This window comes from Periophthalmus magnuspinnatus, chromosome 5, assembly GCF_009829125.3.
Source record: "Periophthalmus magnuspinnatus isolate fPerMag1 chromosome 5, fPerMag1.2.pri, whole genome shotgun sequence".
NCBI lineage: Eukaryota > Metazoa > Chordata > Actinopteri > Gobiiformes > Gobiidae > Periophthalmus > Periophthalmus magnuspinnatus.
The window spans coordinates 20,372,921-20,390,931 of NC_047130.1; the positions used below are offsets into that span (position 1 = coordinate 20,372,921).

Sequence of the window (18,011 nt, forward strand, 5' to 3'; positions counted from 1 at the left end):
GCTTTGTTTGGAGTGTAAGGAATAAGCTTAACTCAAATGTACAAAGATGTTTTACAATTTCACGGTAAGCTGCGCCAAAGGACACATGGCCGCCAATCTGCACAAGTGGCTCCTCCAGCCTCCAGCTCACTCACAGGGATCGTTTGTTATTCTAGATTTTTCTCTTACTGTTTCGTTTCTTTTACTGTGCTTGTGTTTGCTATATAGTTAGAATATTTGACAGAGATTATTATGTTATCATTTGCACATTTTAAATCGCAATATTCATCTAATAATTAAAGAAATGAGTCCACTGCCCAATGGGAGCGGACGTTGCAGTAAATGTCACTTACAAGAAGGCTCTGTGAAGTTGTTGGTCCCTCTTATGCATAGCTGCAGTTCACGCTTTTTTTCATTTGTACACTGCTAACTCCTACTCGTATCACCGGTTAAGAAAATTAAATTGGTGAACAAAGTCAGTACAGAGCAGCAGGTGACGGTGACAGTGAAAAACAGGGGTTGATCAGCAATATGGCGTCTTGAAAATAAGTGATTAAAGATTGCTCAAACATGCACTCCAAATACAACTGCAGGAGGGTAAATGAGAAGGAAAAAATGACAATAACATGGATAAAAGCTCTAAGAAGTCGATTTTGCATAATAGGTCTGCTTTAAGGGTAAGGTTAATTGATATATATCCATGGTTATATCAGTATTTTAAAATCTACAGCAAGACTCACATCTTAAAGAGGCTGTAAAGCAAATTTTATTCCAAACTTACATCCAACTTTTCACATAGGCAAGGTGAGTGAAGTGTCTTGCCTGTGGGTGCATGGAACAGTAAAACACAAATATAAACACGCTCCTAGTGTTGTCACAATACTAAAATTTCAAACTCAATTTCGATATTAAGGAATAAACTCAATACCAATTTTGACACTACGATGATGATAAAAACACTCTTTATTTCCTGTTTCTTCTCAGATGGACCCGGTTCAGAAGGCTGTGATGACGCACACATTTGGACCACCGCTGCTCAAAACCAAACGACCAATCATCTCCTGTAATGTCTGCCAAATCCGCTTCAACTCAGAGGTACACACACAGAGACACACGAGGGAGGGCATCAGGTGTAACTGTGACAGAAACAAGAAATTTACCATAATGTAACATATGTGCTCAGTTTGTTTACAAAGGCACTGGGCGATATGGCAAAAAGGGAATATATAGTAATCATCCTTTTCTTTGTATTAATCAGTTTTATTATTTAAAAAAAATATATATATTAACAAATAAATATGAGTTGTGGTATTAATTCCTATAATTTATTCCTATAATTCCTGTATTCTTGTTCCTGAATACCTTCTGAATGCTTTATCAAAATTTTTTAGTGTTATAATAATTAGAGAAAAAAAATAATGAAAAAAATCCCACTTTTTTTGATACTTTGCAGCTGATGTCATCAACATTCCTTGGGGGTGTGATGCTAACTGTAGGCATGCTCTGTCTGAGGCTTTGTTAGACTTTAGAGTTAAGGTTTTATTTTTAAAACAATCTGACCAAAAAGAACTCATTACACTGAAACTACAACAGGTGAGCTGATTTATACTGTTAAACTAATCCCGCTCAAATAATATTACAGTCAGGAGCTAGCTAGCATTAGCAGTCTCACCTTTTTGTTGAAAATCAAACACCTGAACAGGACCATGAACACTTGTATTCATCACAGGCTTTTGAAAATGTTATTTAAATCCATTTTGTGTTTTTAGAATAAAACGTTTTTGGACTATCTTAATTTTTTTTTGCCTGCGCTTGCTAATGTGTGCATTGTGTCACCATGGAAACTGTAGAGCATTTCGGCATACACATACGTCCAGAACACTCCAGCATGATGTCACTACAAAATATCAATTAATCAATCAATCAAAATCTCAGAACTACCTAGAACTACCTTACAGATAGAAATTAGCATTTTGCTAAATCTGGTGCAGCCATCTTTTTAATGTATCTGCACACTGTCCTTCAAATAAATAAATAAATAAAATAAATAGAACAAAACTAAAACACTATAATTTATAAGACTTGTAGTCAGTGCCATTTAGCAATAAATAAATAAACAAATAAATAAAAATGTTAAAGGGCTTATATTACACTGTTATCTGATCTGTGTTCAAATGCTGTTCATCACAAACAGACCTGGAGTTGTGTTTTGTTTCATTCACACATGTTAAACACACAAACCTGCATATTTAGGCTGAGTTCTTCTCTCAAACTGAAAACACTCTGTTCCACCTTGTGATGTCATGTGGTAGTACAGGAAGTGCTCCAGGAAGTGTTTTTAAACTCCATACAACTTTAAAATCATTTGGATAATTTCAGCCTTGGAACTGCCGATCTCCACTGAACTAAAGGTCAAAAGCAGCTGGTAAATTTAAAACTACCACTTCATGACATCACAAGGTGGAACAGGGGATTCTGAGCTTTGGAGATGTAGACAGAGTAATAATAAAGAATTACTCAAAAATGTCTGAAAAAAACAAACAAAAACCTCCATGTATGTTTTTGATGAGGTAATATCATTTGTAAATGGCTTAACGTCTCACAAGATTTCAGAAAATAGTTTTTCAACTTATTTTTGACACCTGATGCGAGTCGAGGTTGTGTTTCCCATTCAAAACGCACAGACAGCATGCAACTGATGTGTGTTTGTGTCATTACTGCAGCACAACGGATTCCTGGTTCTTAGGCCTATTTTTTACGTGTTTTAACTTCTTATTGTGAAGAACTTTGTGACTTCCCTGAAAGGTGTGAAAGGTGCTATGTAAAATAAACTTTACTTTCTTGCTTTATTGCTGGGGCCATTGTCAATCGTGAAGGAGCCTAAAGACGTCCTATAGAGCCGCCAGTGTGACCGTCCTCGCGGCTGTGGTTCTGTGAGCTAACGTGCAAACACTGTAGCGTGGAGTGTGTTTAGCCGCTTATTTCATGTGTATTAACCTGGTGAGGAGGATCGCACAGTTTTATTGAAGCACATTTGGTTGATTGGAGGTCGTGTCTGTTGAAAGAACTAATTTGAAACCAGAGGAACAAACTTGATCTTGTCCTTAACACCCTAACTGCTGACCACAGACATTTCAGGAATACGGTTTTGACAGCCAGGGCTAACCCAGGACGCGTTAAGGACAGGACATGAAGAAGGAAAGGAGAAGCAGAGAGGGGTGGCGTTGAAACGAGAGGAGGAGAAAAGATCGAGGGAGATAGTGGTAGAGGACAGATGGGGGAAAGAGGGGTAAATAGGAATGAGATGAGACAGAGGGGACAGAAGGGGAGAGAGGGGGAAAAGGTGAGGGCGGGGGGTGGATAGAAGAGAAGGGGGGCAGGGGAGAGGAAGAAATGGGATCAGAGGGGGAGAGGGAGGAGAGGAGAGGAGAGAGAGAAAGAGGAGAGGGGTTGAGAGGAAAGTAGAGCGAGGGAGGAGGAGAGAGGAAGAGAGAGTGGTGAGGAGTGAGAAAGAGGGAGGGGAGGAGAGAGGGTCAGGAGTTAGGGGAGGAGAAGGGGGAGAGAGATGGAGGTGAGTGACAGAGTGGGAGGTGAGATAGAATGAATAGCAAGAGGAGAGAGAAGGGATGCAGATACAGAGAGAGGAGAGAGAGAGAGAGAGAAAAGAGGGGGGTTAAATTAGCGGGCTGTGTTGAAATATTGGAGCAGTGATTCCAGTGGCCTCATTAAAACTGCACTCGTGTGAAGTGGAGAGCAACAACAAATAAATTGTAATACAAGAAGCGACATTTAATAGCAGCTCCTGGATTTCACTCTGGGCCAGAGTTTGGACCAGAGTCTGGGCCAGAGTCTGGGCCATAATATGGGCCAGAGTCTGGGCCAGAGTCTGGGCCAGAGTCTGGGCCAGAGTCTGGGCCATAGTATGGGCCAGAGTCTGGGCCAGAGTCAATCGGGAGCAAGGCTGTTGAAGGTACTTTCCTGCTCCTCTCTGCATCTCTGGTTTGGCAGGAGCAGCAAAGAGGTGCGATAGCTGTCAATCAAACCCGTTTCTAACTCTAGCAAGGGAAACATCGGTCAGTTGTTAATGTTCATATCTTGATTTAGGGAGTTATATGGAGCAATTTAGTACAAACATTTTAAGGACAGAATGACAAGCCTCACAGCAGCAGTTTTAGAGATCAGCAGTTTTTCAATAGTAAGGAAATTACGCTATGCTAGCTATGTCCACTTATATGGACTGGACCAAAGTCTTGACGGGAGTCTAGGGACAGGACTTAAAGTGTGAATCGATTTGACATTTGTAGGGGGCTCTTAAATGTCTCTTAGGCTCTGCACAGGTGGAGCGAGCAGCAGCCAACACATTCAGATGGTATTGGTAATGTGTTTTACTACTTTGGAGGAAAAAAAACCTATTACCATCTGTTCTTGTTATTGCTTTAGGGCATATTTGATCTCATATTGTCACCAGATTTCAAACCAAGTACCACCTAGAATAATAGCTGGGTTTCTGAGTACAGCCAGATATAAACCCGGACTACATCAGGTCTAAATGATAGCTACACATGGTCTATAATGAGACTAAACCAGGTTTAAATAAGGACTAACCCGAAAGAGAACAACATTAATAGATCGGTGTCTAAATAAAACAAATCACAGTTTGACAAACACTGCTCTATGGAAATATTGTTGTTTTGTCTGGAATGTCCCACGGTATGGCATTCAACATTTTGTATTATTCAATTACCTTACCATTAAAAACATGTTTTTTACCGTGACTCGCCTCTCCACAGATATGACATGTGACTTGGCTCGTTTCCATGGCCATACAAACAAATATATCCAGTTGTCAGTACAAGTGGGAGGTCTATTAAGCAGTGCAATGTGATTCATATGATTTTAATTTTTAAAATGAATAATAGATTTAGACCATTAAATTTGCATGATATTTTGGCGATTAAAACTAGACTCACTTTTTAAGTCTGAAATAAAAAAGACAAAGAACTCATTTATTGTTTATTTGAAAAGGGACAGAAAGAACGGAGATGAACTATCATGTAACATGACGCAGGGCTCACAGTGTCTAAAGCCTGGGCTAAATCCAGGGGTGCAAGAAGTGCTCGATTTTGTTACTTAAGTAAAAGTACAGATACCAGAGCAATAAGTAAAAGTAAAAGTATCACACGAAAAGATCTGCTTAAATAAAAGTACCTCAAAAACTACCTAATGAGTAAATATTTTGTGCAAATTTTCAGATGTAATAAAATGTAGTGATTTTGATAAAGATTTTGCTGAATTTTGTTCAACAGAAACAATTAAATTTATGGGTTGTTTTTTTTGTTTTTTTCCTGGTTTGTTTGCTAAAATTATGAACATGTTAAATATAAACCCCCTCAGCCTTTTCAGCAAGTCACAAACAATCATAAAAAACTATTATTTCACAGTCCTGTTCAAAAATGTATTGAAGTAAGAAGTACAAATACCCTCTGTCCAATGTAGTGAAGTAGAAGTAAAAAGTATCCACTTTAAAATGTACTAAAGTAAAGTATAGATTGTACAGTACTTTACTACCTGTACTTCCACCACTGGATAATTCACAACACTATATGTCTAGGCTTGAATGATTTTGAAAAGAAATTGCATTTGTATTCTGGCATTTTCTGAGCTCTGGCCAATCAGAGCAGGTGATGCAGCGTTGCTATGACAGCGGTGAGACTGCCGTTCATGGGACAATTATGACTCTTATCTACATTTTGTCAAGTTCATGCTGCCTGACCATAAGAGTATTTTAGGTCTGCTGCCTGCATATAAAGTATAAATAAAGCCTTAGTATGGGGCTGGGGCTGTTCGTGTCCAGAGCAACCCGAGAGACACGGACAGTCTTAAATAATGGAGGACCTCCACTTCTGCTGCAGCATCGAGACACAACCATTTAAAAGCACTTATAATGGCACCAAGTACTAAAGCTACACTCTGGGATTTTGTCCTGTTCCAAGTCACATTGTACACTGTTGTATTTGGAACATGTTGTTTCTGTTTAGCTTTAAATTTGAAAGAGAAGAAATTTTTAAAAAAGTTACAAAAAGTGGATGAAAAAAGTGAATACAGGTGAAGTGAACTGGCTCAGAGGTTTGGTATAGAAAATTTGGATTTATCCGAAAATGTATGTAGTATTTTGAATTTTAAAAAGTTAATTACAGCTGGTATGTTAATTTACTCATTAATTTAAACTCTAATCTGTATCAAGAAACAGTTCAACAGTGCATCAATTTTCTAATATAAAAGCTGCCACTATAAATGCACATCTGGTGACTCCCCTCTCTCATCCCCCCATTCTTCCTCTCTTTCACTCTCCCCCTCTCACGCATAACCCCCTCTCCCTTTATTTCTGTCTCTCTTGCACTGCCACCTCTCTCCCTCCATCCCTCTCTCCTCTCTCCCTCTCTTGCACCCCCTCTCGTCTTTTTCTCTCCCTCTCTCCCCCCACTCTCTCATCCTCCATCTTTCTCTCTTCTCCCTCTGTCCTCTTTATTTCTCCCTTCTCTTTCTCCCCCCCAATCTATCACCTTTCTTCTTTCTCTCTCTTTCAGTCTCCCCCTCTCGCACATAACCCCCTCTCCCTTTCTCTCCATCCTTCTCTCTTCTCAGTCTCTTGCCCTCTGCTGTATGTCTCTTGCACAATGTTCTTTATCTCTCTGTCTCTCCCTCCTCTTTCTCTCTTTCCTCTGTCTCCCCCTTCCTCTCTTTCTCTCTCTCTCTCAGTAAACTATCATTCATTATATCTGTAACGATGCAGTTCATTATGAAGAGGGGACAGATTATCCACTGCTGCTGCAGCCCTGACGTCATGCTCCGCAGTCACTCTATGGACATCCCTCTCTCTCTCCCTCTCTTTCTTTAACTCAGTTGGTAGAGCGTTTGTTCACTGATTCGAAGGTTGGCGGTTCAATTCCCACTCTCGACATAAACGTCACCGGTGGAGCAGTCAGAACAGCGCTATATAAAAATGTGATCATTGACGATTTTTTAACCATTTTTCCTTTTCTTCTCTTTCTCTCTCCACCCGTCTCTTCTCTCCCCAATTCTTCCCTTTCATGTCTGTGTCTTTCTTTTTGTCATTCATCTCTGTGTCTCTCCTCTCACTCTCTCATTCTTCACTCTCTACGTTTTTCCCTTTCTCTCTCTCTTTCTCTCAACCTCTCTCACACTACATACTCCACTGCACTTTCCTATCTCCTTCTCCTCACACTCCTACAACTCTCTCCCCCGTCTCTTTCGCTCTCCACTCCTTCTCTCGCTGCCTTTCTCTCTCTTTTTTCTCTCATCCCTTGTCTCCTTCTGTTTAACCTCTCACTCAATTCTTCCCTTTCTCTTCCCTGTCTTTCTTTTTGTCATTCCCTTTCTGCTGGGCCCCTATCTCTCCTCTCTTCTCTTCTCTTCCTCTCCTTCTCTCTCTTCCCTGATTTTTCCCTTCCTCTCTCCATCTCTCTCTCTCGCTCACTTCCACTACATATTCTCTTGCACTTTCCTACCTCCATCTCCTCTTCTACCTCCTTTCTACAACTCTCTCCCTCCCTTTTCGCTCTCTTTTTCTCTCTCACCCCTTGTTTTTTTCTGTTCCCCTTTCACCCAAGTCATCCAAATCTTCCCTTTCTCCTATGTCTTTCTTTTTATATTGTTCCCATATATATCTGTCCCCTCTTTCTCCTCTCTCTTAATCTTCCTTACCTCTCCTGCCCCCTTTTTTCCCTCTCTTCCTTACACTCTCTCTCCTGTACCTCTTCTCTTTTCTCTTTCTCCATCACTATTCTTTCTTCCTCTCTCCATACCGCTTGACCTCCTCTACCGCTCCTCTCCATCTTTGTCCCATCCCCTCTCCCTCCTCCTTTTCTAAATTTCTTTCTAACTTCCAATCCTTTCTTTCCCTCCCTTTTAATTCATCCTCTCTACATTCCTTCTTCGTCTTCCCAGCCCTTTCCCCTTCTTTCGTCCCTCTCCTCTCTCTCTTTCTCTCCTCTGATTATCATCTCTTCTCCATTTCTCCCTCACTCTTGTCTCTCTTTCTTCCAATACATTCTTTCTTTCTTTACTTCCGTAGCTCTTCTCTATTTAACCCTCTCTCCATCTCTTCTCCTTCCTTGCCTACATTTGTCCATCTCCTCTACCTCTATTCCCCCCTGACTTCTCTTGTTTTTCTCTCTCTCTCTCCCTTCATTCCCTTTTTTCCCTATATCCCTTTCCTCTATTTTTTTCTCTCTCTCCAGCTCTCTCCTCTATCTCCTCCCTCCCTGTTTCTTTAATCCTCTGCTCCCTTTGTCCATCTCTTTACCACCTTCATTTCCCCCTAAGACTTATTCTTAATCTTATACTCTTTCTCCTCCACTCCTTTCTTTCGCTCCCTCCCTTTTCTTTCCCTCTCCTTTATCTCTCTCTCTCTTTCTCTCTCCATATGTCTAGGTATACAAAATATCATCATCTGTTTCCTCTCCTCCTTCTCTTTCCTCGTTTCCTGTCGGCGCTCCCCGAACACCAGATTTGCCTGCGCTCTCTCTCTTCTCTGTGCCTTTGTCGCTTTATAGATAAAACATCAAAGCACATCCGGCTCAGAGAGAGAGAGGGGGGGGGGGGGGGGGGGGGGAAGAGGGACTATAGGGAAGGATGAGAGGGAGAAGAGAGAGAGAAAGAGAGGGACTAGATGGAGAGGGGAGAGAGAAGAGAGAGGAAGGGATATTAAGTAAAAAGAGGAGGGAGAGATGGTGAGAGAGAAGGAGGAGAGAGAAAGACAGAGAGATAGAGTAGGGAGGAGAGAGAAGAGGAGAGAGGGGGGAGAAGAGATGGGAGAAAGGGAGAAAAAGGAGAGAAAGGAGCTTGAGGGGCAGAGGAGAAGGAAGAGAGGGGGGCTAGAGGGAGGGGGAGAGAGGAGAGAGATGGGGAGAAAGTGAGAAAAATGAGGGGGAGAGAGGGAGAGACAGCGAGAGGAGAGAAAGAGGAGAGATGGAGAGAAAGCGAAAAAGAGACAAAAGAGAGAGTGAGTGGAGGAGAGAAGGGAGAGAGGGGGGAAAAGGAGAGATGGAGAGGAGAGGGAGGGATGAGAGGGAGATGAAGGGGGGGAGGCTTGAAAGAAAAAAAGAGTAGCATTTAGTTGATTTTGCATGTATTCTGTGTCCTCCTCTCTAGGACTAAACCTGGAACTAAAACGAGACTAGACCAGGACTAAACAAGAACTAGAACAACACCAAAAAGGACTACAAAAAGGAACCCTTGACTCTCTTTCTTTCTCTCTCCAACTCTCTCTTACTGCGTTTCTTTCTCTGCCCCTCCACACCCCATTTCTCTCTCTCCTCCTCTTTTCCATGGCTCTTTATGTGAGAGTAGACATCAGACACAGAACATATGGAGGGCAGATTTTGCATAATGTGTGATTTGGTTTTTCTTATGGTCTACCTCTCTCTCTGCCTCCTGCTCTGCCTCTCTCTCTGCCTCTCTCTCTACCTCTCTCTATGCCTCCCGCTCTGCCTTTCTCTCTGCCTCTCTCTCTGCCTCTCTCTCTGCCTCCCGCTATGCCTCTCTCTCTGCCGCTCTCTCTGCCTCTCTCTCTCCCTCTCACTCTGCCTCTCTCTCTGCCTCTCTCTCTGCCTCTCGCTCTGCCTCTCTCTCTGCCTCTCTCTCTGCCTCTCTCTCTGCCTCCCGCTCTGCCTCCCGCTCTGCCTCCCGCTCTGCCTCCCGCTCTGCCTCTCGCTCTGCCTCTCTCTCTGCCTCTCTCTCTGCCTCTCGCTCTGCCTCTCTCTCTGCCTTTCTCTGCCTCTCTCCCTGCCTCTCTCTCTGCCTCTCTCTCTGCCTCTCGCTCTGCCTCTCTCTCTGCCTCTCTCTGCCTCTTGCTCTGCCTCTCTTTCTGCCTCTCTCTCTGCCTCCCGCTTTGCCTCTCTCTCTGCCTCTCTCTGCCTCTCGCTCTGCCTCTCACTCTGCCTCTCTCTCTGTCTCTCTCTCTGCCTCTCTCTCTGCCTCTCTCTGCCTCTCGCTCTGCCTCTCTCTCTGCCTTTCTCTGCCTCTCTCTCTGCCTCTCGCTCTGCCTCTCTCTCTGCCTCTCTCTCTGCCTCTCGCTCTGCCTCTCTCTCTGCCTTTCTCTGCCTCTCTCTCTGCCTCTCTCTCTGCCTCTCTCTCTGCCTCTCGCTCTGCCTCTCTCTCTGCCTCTCTCTGCCTCTTGCTCTGCCTCTCTTTCTGCCTCTCTCTCTGCCTCCCGCTTTGCCTCTCTCTCTGCCTCTCTCTGCCTCTCGCTCTGCCTCTCGCTCTGCCTCTCTCTCTGTCTCTCTCTCTGCCTCTCTCTCTGCGTCTCGCTCTGTCTCTCTCTCTGCCTCTCTCTCTGCCTCTCTCTGCGTCTCGCTCTGTCTCTCTCTCTGCCTCTCTCTCTGCCTCTCTCTCTGCCTCCCGCTCTGCCTCTCGCTCTGCCTCTCTCTCTGCCTCTCTCTCTACCTCTCTCTCTGCCTCTCTCCCTGCCTCTCTCTCTGCCTCTCGCTCTGCCTCTCGGGGAGTAGAGCCGTTTCTATCGGATTGACACATTGATTTTCTGTAGTCGACATCGAATGCGCTCAGAGTGTCAAATGGAGGCATCAAAACATGTCTGAGGGTTAGACGCTTTTTGTAGCATTGGCAGAAAACAATTCAAAAACTAAAATACGTTTTATGTTGTGTTCATCCATATTATAACATCTGCAGCTTTTTACCATCTAAAAACATTGCAAAAATCAAAGGTATACTGTCAAAACCAGACTTGGAGAGACTTATCCATGTCTTTCTCATTCTGTAAAGTACTTTGAATTACTGTGTATGAATTGTGCTATACAAATAAACTTGCCTTGCCTTGAGAGTTCTTCTCTCAAACGGAAAACACTCTGTTCCACCTTGTGATGTCATGCGGTTATACAGGAAGTGCTCCACTGTGTTTTTAAACTCCACACACCTTCACAAGAATCATTTGGATAATTTCAACCCTGGAATTGCCAATCTCAACCAAAGAAAAGGTCAAAAAACACTGTTAACTTAAAAACTACCGCTTCATAACATCACAAGGTGGAACAAAGCATTTTGGGTTTTAGAGATGTAGACAGACTAATAATGTAGGATAACTGTGAATGAAACAAAACACAACTCCGGGTATGTTTTTGGTTTTTGGTGCGTTAACAACATTATAACATGGCTTATAGCTCACAAGAGTCCATTTTACATAATATAGGACATTTAATTGTGCAGCTCCGACTGGAAGTGTGGACAAACAGGACAAGTTTGCGTGCATAGATGTGTTTTATGGCTGTCTGGCTGATCTCTGGTCTAATTGCAGTACACTGGGCAGGAGTAGCGGCAGGGTTGTGTTACCGTGGCACTAGTGTGTCTGTCATCACCAATAAAGAAAGGCTATATGGGTCCTTCAACTGTACTCCAGCTAATACCGTGGCTCACCCAGGCATGCCCACCACACATGTACCCGACACAGAGCGCCTCCTATTGACAACCTGAGCACCAGCTAATCCATGCAGCTCAATGCCATAGAGCTCTCACATTACTGTCGGCTTCTCTGTCAATGAGCCCTATGGGAATCTGCTGCCTTTGGTTTAGTACTAATACATGTATGCAAACGAAGTAGGGGGTTGCAAAACAGCTTGGGAATTGGATGTTATTAATTGGACGATACTTTCTTTCTTTAATGTGCACTCTGTAACGTCTCTGGTTAGGGTTTGCCACCTGCTTGTCACCACAGAGATCTTATGTCTTTGTCTGGAATATTCCATTGTATAGCGTTAAATATATCTATGCTACGTGCAAAACATAGATATATTGAAAAACGTGCATTCTTACCATGAGCGAGGTCGTCTCTCCACAGATCTGACTTGTAACTTGGCCAAATGGCATCAGTGGTTGTTTCTATGGAATTAAATAAATGCATGTTATACTGTGGAGCATTATAGGTAATAACATCTCCATGGAAACAAACCCTCTACTAGAAAAGTTACAAAGGGTATTTTTCTGTGATGGTGAAGTACTCAATTTTGTTACTAAAGTAAAAGTACAGATAGAGATGTAACAAGTTACTCAAGTAAAGTACCTGTTTAAAAATGTATTTAAAGAGTAAAAAGTAAAAGTATTTCACACAGATTTTGATAAAGTGTTATTAAAGTGTAAATGCAGTGATATTGATTTAAAATGATACATATTTTGGTCAGCAGTAACAATCAAATCTTTATTTTATTTTTTATTTTTTTTTGTTAAGTACACTACTTTACTACTTGTGCTTTGTTACGTTCCACCACTGGTATTTTTTAAAAAGTTGTGAATATATCAACATTATAATCAAAACAGTATTTGATTGTATTTGGGTATACAGGTAGCATTGTTCATGAGATTTAACAAAATTATTGCAAACACTACCTTTAAACATTTGTGATATTGTCATTCTTATAATGCTCTTATCACTATCACTATTAATTTATTAATTTAGTAATTTAGTAATTTATTTATAACTAATTACCCTGCATTATAAAAAAAAACAAAAAAAACAACAACAACAACTAGGAAACACTTGAAACTCTTTGCTTGTTCATTTACTTATCTCCTGTTTTAGCATCAACTGTCCCATTTTGCTAAGGACCGCATTTCCCATAATCCCTCTCACTCTCTCTCTGTAGCCACCCAGAACACAGCAGTGATTATAGAACAACTCAAAGGACAACAACAGCTAAATATTCTCAGGGATAATCTCTGACAGTCTCATCAGAAACACAGCGGACTCCTCCAGCCTCTCCTCTGTTCTGACTGAAGGCTACATTTAGCATACAGAGCTAATTACAGGGCCCTCCACGAGTGATGTAATCAAAGACTCTGCAGCTTGATTGCAAGAGTGAAGGTCTTTCCCATTCACTTTGATGAGAGCAGAGACTTCAGCTAGTGAATGAAAGGTTTTAGCTCAGCAAAATGGTGTAGGTTATAGGGATGGATGATGTGCCGAAAAGTTAGAATATAGATCGCATTATGTCTTATTTGATATTGCACTTAATTATCTTTAACCATTTTAAAGATAATTAAGTGGAGAAGGAGAAAACAACATCTATTAGTGTCCTGAAAAGCCATATTAAAGGCCCTATATTATGCAAAATTGACTCTTGTGAACTTTAAGCCATGTTATAATGTTGTTACCTCATCAAAAACAGACCTGGAGTTGTGTTTCATTTAGTCTGAGTAATCCTGCATTAGTAGACTGTCTACATTTCCAAAGCTCAAAATGCTCTGTTCCACCTTGTGATGTCATGAAGAGGTAGCTTTCACATTAACAGCTCCTTTTACCTGTAGTTCAGTAGAGATTGGAAATTGCTGGGCTGAAAGTATCAAAATGATTCCAGTGAAGGTGTGTGGAGTTAAAAAACGCAGTGGAGCACTTCCTGTATCATCACATGACTTATGAACTCAGCCTAAATCTGCAGGGTTTGTGTGTTAAAAATGTGTAAATGAAACAAAACACAACTCCAGGTCTGTTTGTGACGAGGAAACAACATTATAATAAGGTTCCTTTAGCATCTTGTCATAGGAATCAGATCACTAGACTAAATAAATGTACTTCTTGCACATTAGACATATAACAAATAGGATTTCAGATATGTGATGGATAAACTAGGGAGTTATTGGTCAAATGTATAAAGTTTAAAATGTTGTTTATATGATTCAGTGTGACCTTCTTCTGAATAAAACAACATATTACAAAAAGGTGATCTTTCTAAAATGCTAATTAAGTCAGCTGTATTTGTAAATATTTTGATTAAAAAATCTGAGATTATTTCTTATTTCTTCCGCTTTAAATTTAACAGAATTTTTAAACTTTTCTGTCTTGTCTTGTTTTCTCCTAGAGTCAGGCCGAGGCTCATTACAAGGGGAACCGTCACGCTCGCAGAGTGAAGGGGATCGAGACGACCAAGAACGGGAGAATCCAGGATGGTGACCGGCAGAACCCGGATGCTTCGCCCTGCCCCCCGAGCCCCGAGGAAAACAAACAAGGTGAGCGCTACATGGATGTCTTTTAATAAAGGGAGGTTTGACTATGAGACAAGTGTGAGAGGACAGAATAACACAGAGCAATAACCAGTTGAATTCTAATACAATTTTAGCTGAGTTTAACACTGTCCTTGTTATCTTGGCCTAAGTCATCAGAGGTGTAATACTCCCTACAGCAGAAACATAGTCAGACTTGAATGGACATCACTGTCACAGTGTGATGAGGGTTCATGTCTCCAGGAGCTGGGTCCTGCTCTGATGGTAAACAAACTTCTCCTGTGTTAGAACTGCAGCCTCATGTCTCTTCTTACAACTCTCAGACTACTTCAATTTGTTTTGTTTTTTTAATTCTTTATTTGTCAGGGACCCTGTATAGATTCATTAATCTTACAAAAGAAAAGATGATTTGTACCAGATTTAGCCGCTGCTATTTTCATCATTAACATTAGCAGCAAAATACAATAAAATGTTTGTTTGTTTGTTTGTTTGTTTATTATTTAATGAAGGGACAATGCATATTAAGAGCAGAGGCATGGGGAACGAGTCCCACACCTGTAAATATGCAGGATTATAGCCAGTGCTAATTTTCATCCTTTGTCCCTTGCTAGAAAAAAGAAAAAAACCCAGCCACACCACAGCTTATAAAAACAATAAGTACAAAATACAAACCCTCTTTCGTATCTTAAAACTCATCCACCCATGTCCAATACATGATGTTGCCTACAGTCCATACACATATAAAAAAAATCATTATGTGCAGGTTTTTACAGTGAAAACAGAGCAGTACAAATGAACTAGACTGATGTCGACACATTTGATTATCTACAATGTACTTTTTCAAATTTCTAGTAAAATTATTCAGATCTACAGACAATTTCAGACTGGAGATGATTCACTTTCTGATGGTGTGAAAAGAAAAGGCCGACTCAGCAAAGGCCGGTGATCTTTTTGGAACTATGTGATTTCAGTTCACAGAGGACCGAGTGGATTGAGTAGTGTTTTTGTTTTATTTATTAAATAGGCTACCATTTAGTAATAATGAGCATACCCATTTTTCCAACAAAATCAATAGTTTTAGCTGTTTTATTTTTTTACTTTTCCAATATAATTTACAAATAATGTAAAAATATAGGCTGTATAATTTATGTGTGAAAACCCTCTCTCAAAAAAAAAAAAAACATGTGCAGTCAAACATTAAAAAAAACATTGTTCCAAACCTTGAACCAGGTCAAAGCCAAAAACCCCAAAACAGTGAATGATGCTGGATTATCTACGTGAAAGTTTGCTGTGACTAATGCTAATGCTAATTTACAACCACATACAAAACATAAGCACGATCAAAACATAAGCAACGATATTTAAAGAATATGTACAACTCAGCTATTCTAAAATGGAGGTAACCTTTTGTGGACGACCTGCCTGTGAACTTTACAGTAGACACAGTTGGTGACCTCTGAACTTCAGGGCTATATTCTCAGTGTGTGAGTCTCAGCAGATCTCAGCTGTGTGTTCAATCAAACTCTAAAACAGAAAAATGTCAAAAGCGTGTCTGTACTGGTGGGTTTCAGATGGCATCACAACATTCTATAGGCCACTAATGTTTAACACAGATGGGGGGCAGCAGAAATGATAACGTTCAATATATGGGACGTTTCATGGCAAAACACAATATAATCAATAGGGAAATCTGGCTCTTGCCACCAGTAACCAGTGTGAGGTAAAATAAAGAAGTAAATATTGTTAAAGGTATTGTTACAGTATGCCATTAAACTTATCCATCCTACATGGAGACAGGAAAGTAAAAACCATGAGGCCAAGTTATAGGCAAATTCTGTGGAGAGGTGTTCCAACTCACAATAACAATACATGTTCAAATCATCAAATCATCAAAGTATTATTTTTTCCATTAAAAAACCCAACTCAAATTTGATAAAGGTCCTATATTACACAAAATGATTTCTTGTGAGTTTTAAGCCATGTTAGAATGTTGTTACCTCTTCAAAAACATACCTGGAGTTTTGTTTTGTTTCATTCACACATGTTTGAGTAACACTTTATTATTAGTCTGTCTACATCTCCAAAGCTCAAAATGCTCTGGTCCACCTTGTGATGTCATGAAGTGGTAGTTTTCAAGTTAACAGCTACTCATAACTTTAGTTCAGTAGAGATTGACAATTCCAGGGCTTAAATCATACAAATGATTCTAGTGAAGGTGTACGGAGTTAAAAAACAAAAACACACACACACCAACACAGTTGAGCACTTCCTGTATCACCACATGACATCACAAGGTGGAACAGAGTGTTTTCCAATTGAGAGAAGAACTCAGCTTAAATATGCAGGGTTGGTGTGTTAAACATGTGAGAATGAAACAAAACACAACTCCAGGTCTGTTTTTGATATTTGAACAACATTATAACATAGATCAGAAAATAGCATAATATAGGTTCTTTAATGTCACATTGTGGAACATTCCAGGCAAAGCAATAACACAGAGATACGCAGGCAAAAAACATATTTATACGATTTTATGTTTTTTATGGACCATCTGTTTCAGACCGCCAGTGTTTCTGAGCGAAACCTCTCCTCTCTCTCCTCAGATGACAGTCAATGCTCCCCCAGCTCAGAGTCCCCCTGCACTCCCCCCTTCAGCCCGGCAGGTTCGGAGTGTCCCTTACCTGGATCTCCCTCTCCGGCCCTCGCTCTCCCCCCTGTGGATCCCCCCGCAGACCCCCTCACTGCAGCAGAGACCCCCTCTCCAGCCCCCAGCCCGTCCTCTGCAGAGTCTGAGGAGGAGAAGGCCAAGAAACTGCTCTACTGCGCCCTCTGTAAAGTGGCTGTCAACTCACTGTCACAACTGGAGGCACATAATAAAGGTGACTCTGACTAACTTTCTCTCACAATGTCCACTTCATTTGACATATAGTTTGTCAGTGTAAAAGTACAATTAAGACTGAAAACTTGTATGCACTGAAATGTATAAATATTATGGCAAGCTAATAAAAAACTAAACAAAAATAGCATAAGTGGGAACAAGTGTGAAATCTTTGTACTAGGGCCATTTCAATAGGATACGCATAAGTTTTTCGAAATTATATGACCAAATGTTGATTGATTTATTTGAGTAAATAAAATAAAAGAGTAAAATTTTAAACTTGCATAGAAACCCACTAATAAAACAACAGAAGTTAACGCTTAAAAAAAAGGATTGTAAGTGTAATACTGCCCCCTATTGGTTTTAGAGGGGATGTAATACCTCAGGAAACTTAAAACTAAAGTTACTCTGTCGGCATCATTAACCACATTTTACATAAATTTTCCATTTCTATATGATAATGATATATGATAATTAATAAATCAGTCTCACAATATAATTTATTTAGTAGAAAGAAACCCAAAACGCATTGCTAATTCCTATCTAAGAACAATGTCACAACTTAATTCTTTGTTTCCAATAGCAACTCTTACCCTTATATCTGTGCTGTTCTTAGGTACCAAACACAAAACCATCCTGGAGGCACGTAGTGGGTTGGGGCCAATCAAAGCGTACCCTCGCCTCTGCCCCAGGACCGGCCCAGACCAGGACCCGGGATCAGACCCAAACTCTCAGGAACGAACCTTCCACTGTGAGATCTGCAACGTTAGGGTCAACTCAGAGATGCAACTCAAACAGGTCGGCATAGCAACGGGGCAGAGAGTGTAATAATAATAAGTCTTCTTACCATAGACTGTATAAAGAAGTGGACTAAGTGAGTGTAATGTCATACATAGTGTTCAGCTCCAGCCAAATAACACTCAAGATTAGCAGTTGTAGGGGCGAATTTGGAGCTGAGTTCCAGAAGTCACATGATTTGTCTGTTGTTAATGTTCATGTCTTCATTTATGGACCAAATAGTGATATAAAAACACCAGGATCCACAAGGTAGAACAGAGCATTTTGAGCTTTGGACATGTAGACAGGCTAATAATAAAGGGTTACTCAGACATGTGTGAATGAAACA

General features: G+C 40.9%; 1 protein-coding gene across 1 annotated transcript in view; it reads left to right on the top strand.

Moving 5' to 3' along the window:
• Positions 1–18,011, top strand: part of LOC117371191 (zinc finger protein 385A-like) — a 54,246-nt gene that overhangs the window by 34,803 nt on the left and 1,432 nt on the right. Inside the window, exons 3-6 of the mRNA XM_055221990.1 lie at positions 964–1,074; positions 13,866–14,013; positions 16,611–16,886; positions 17,502–17,683. Of these exons, the coding sequence (XP_055077965.1) occupies positions 964–1,074; positions 13,866–14,013; positions 16,611–16,886; positions 17,502–17,683 (717 nt within the window). The remainder of the gene's footprint in view (positions 1–963; positions 1,075–13,865; positions 14,014–16,610; positions 16,887–17,501; positions 17,684–18,011) is intronic.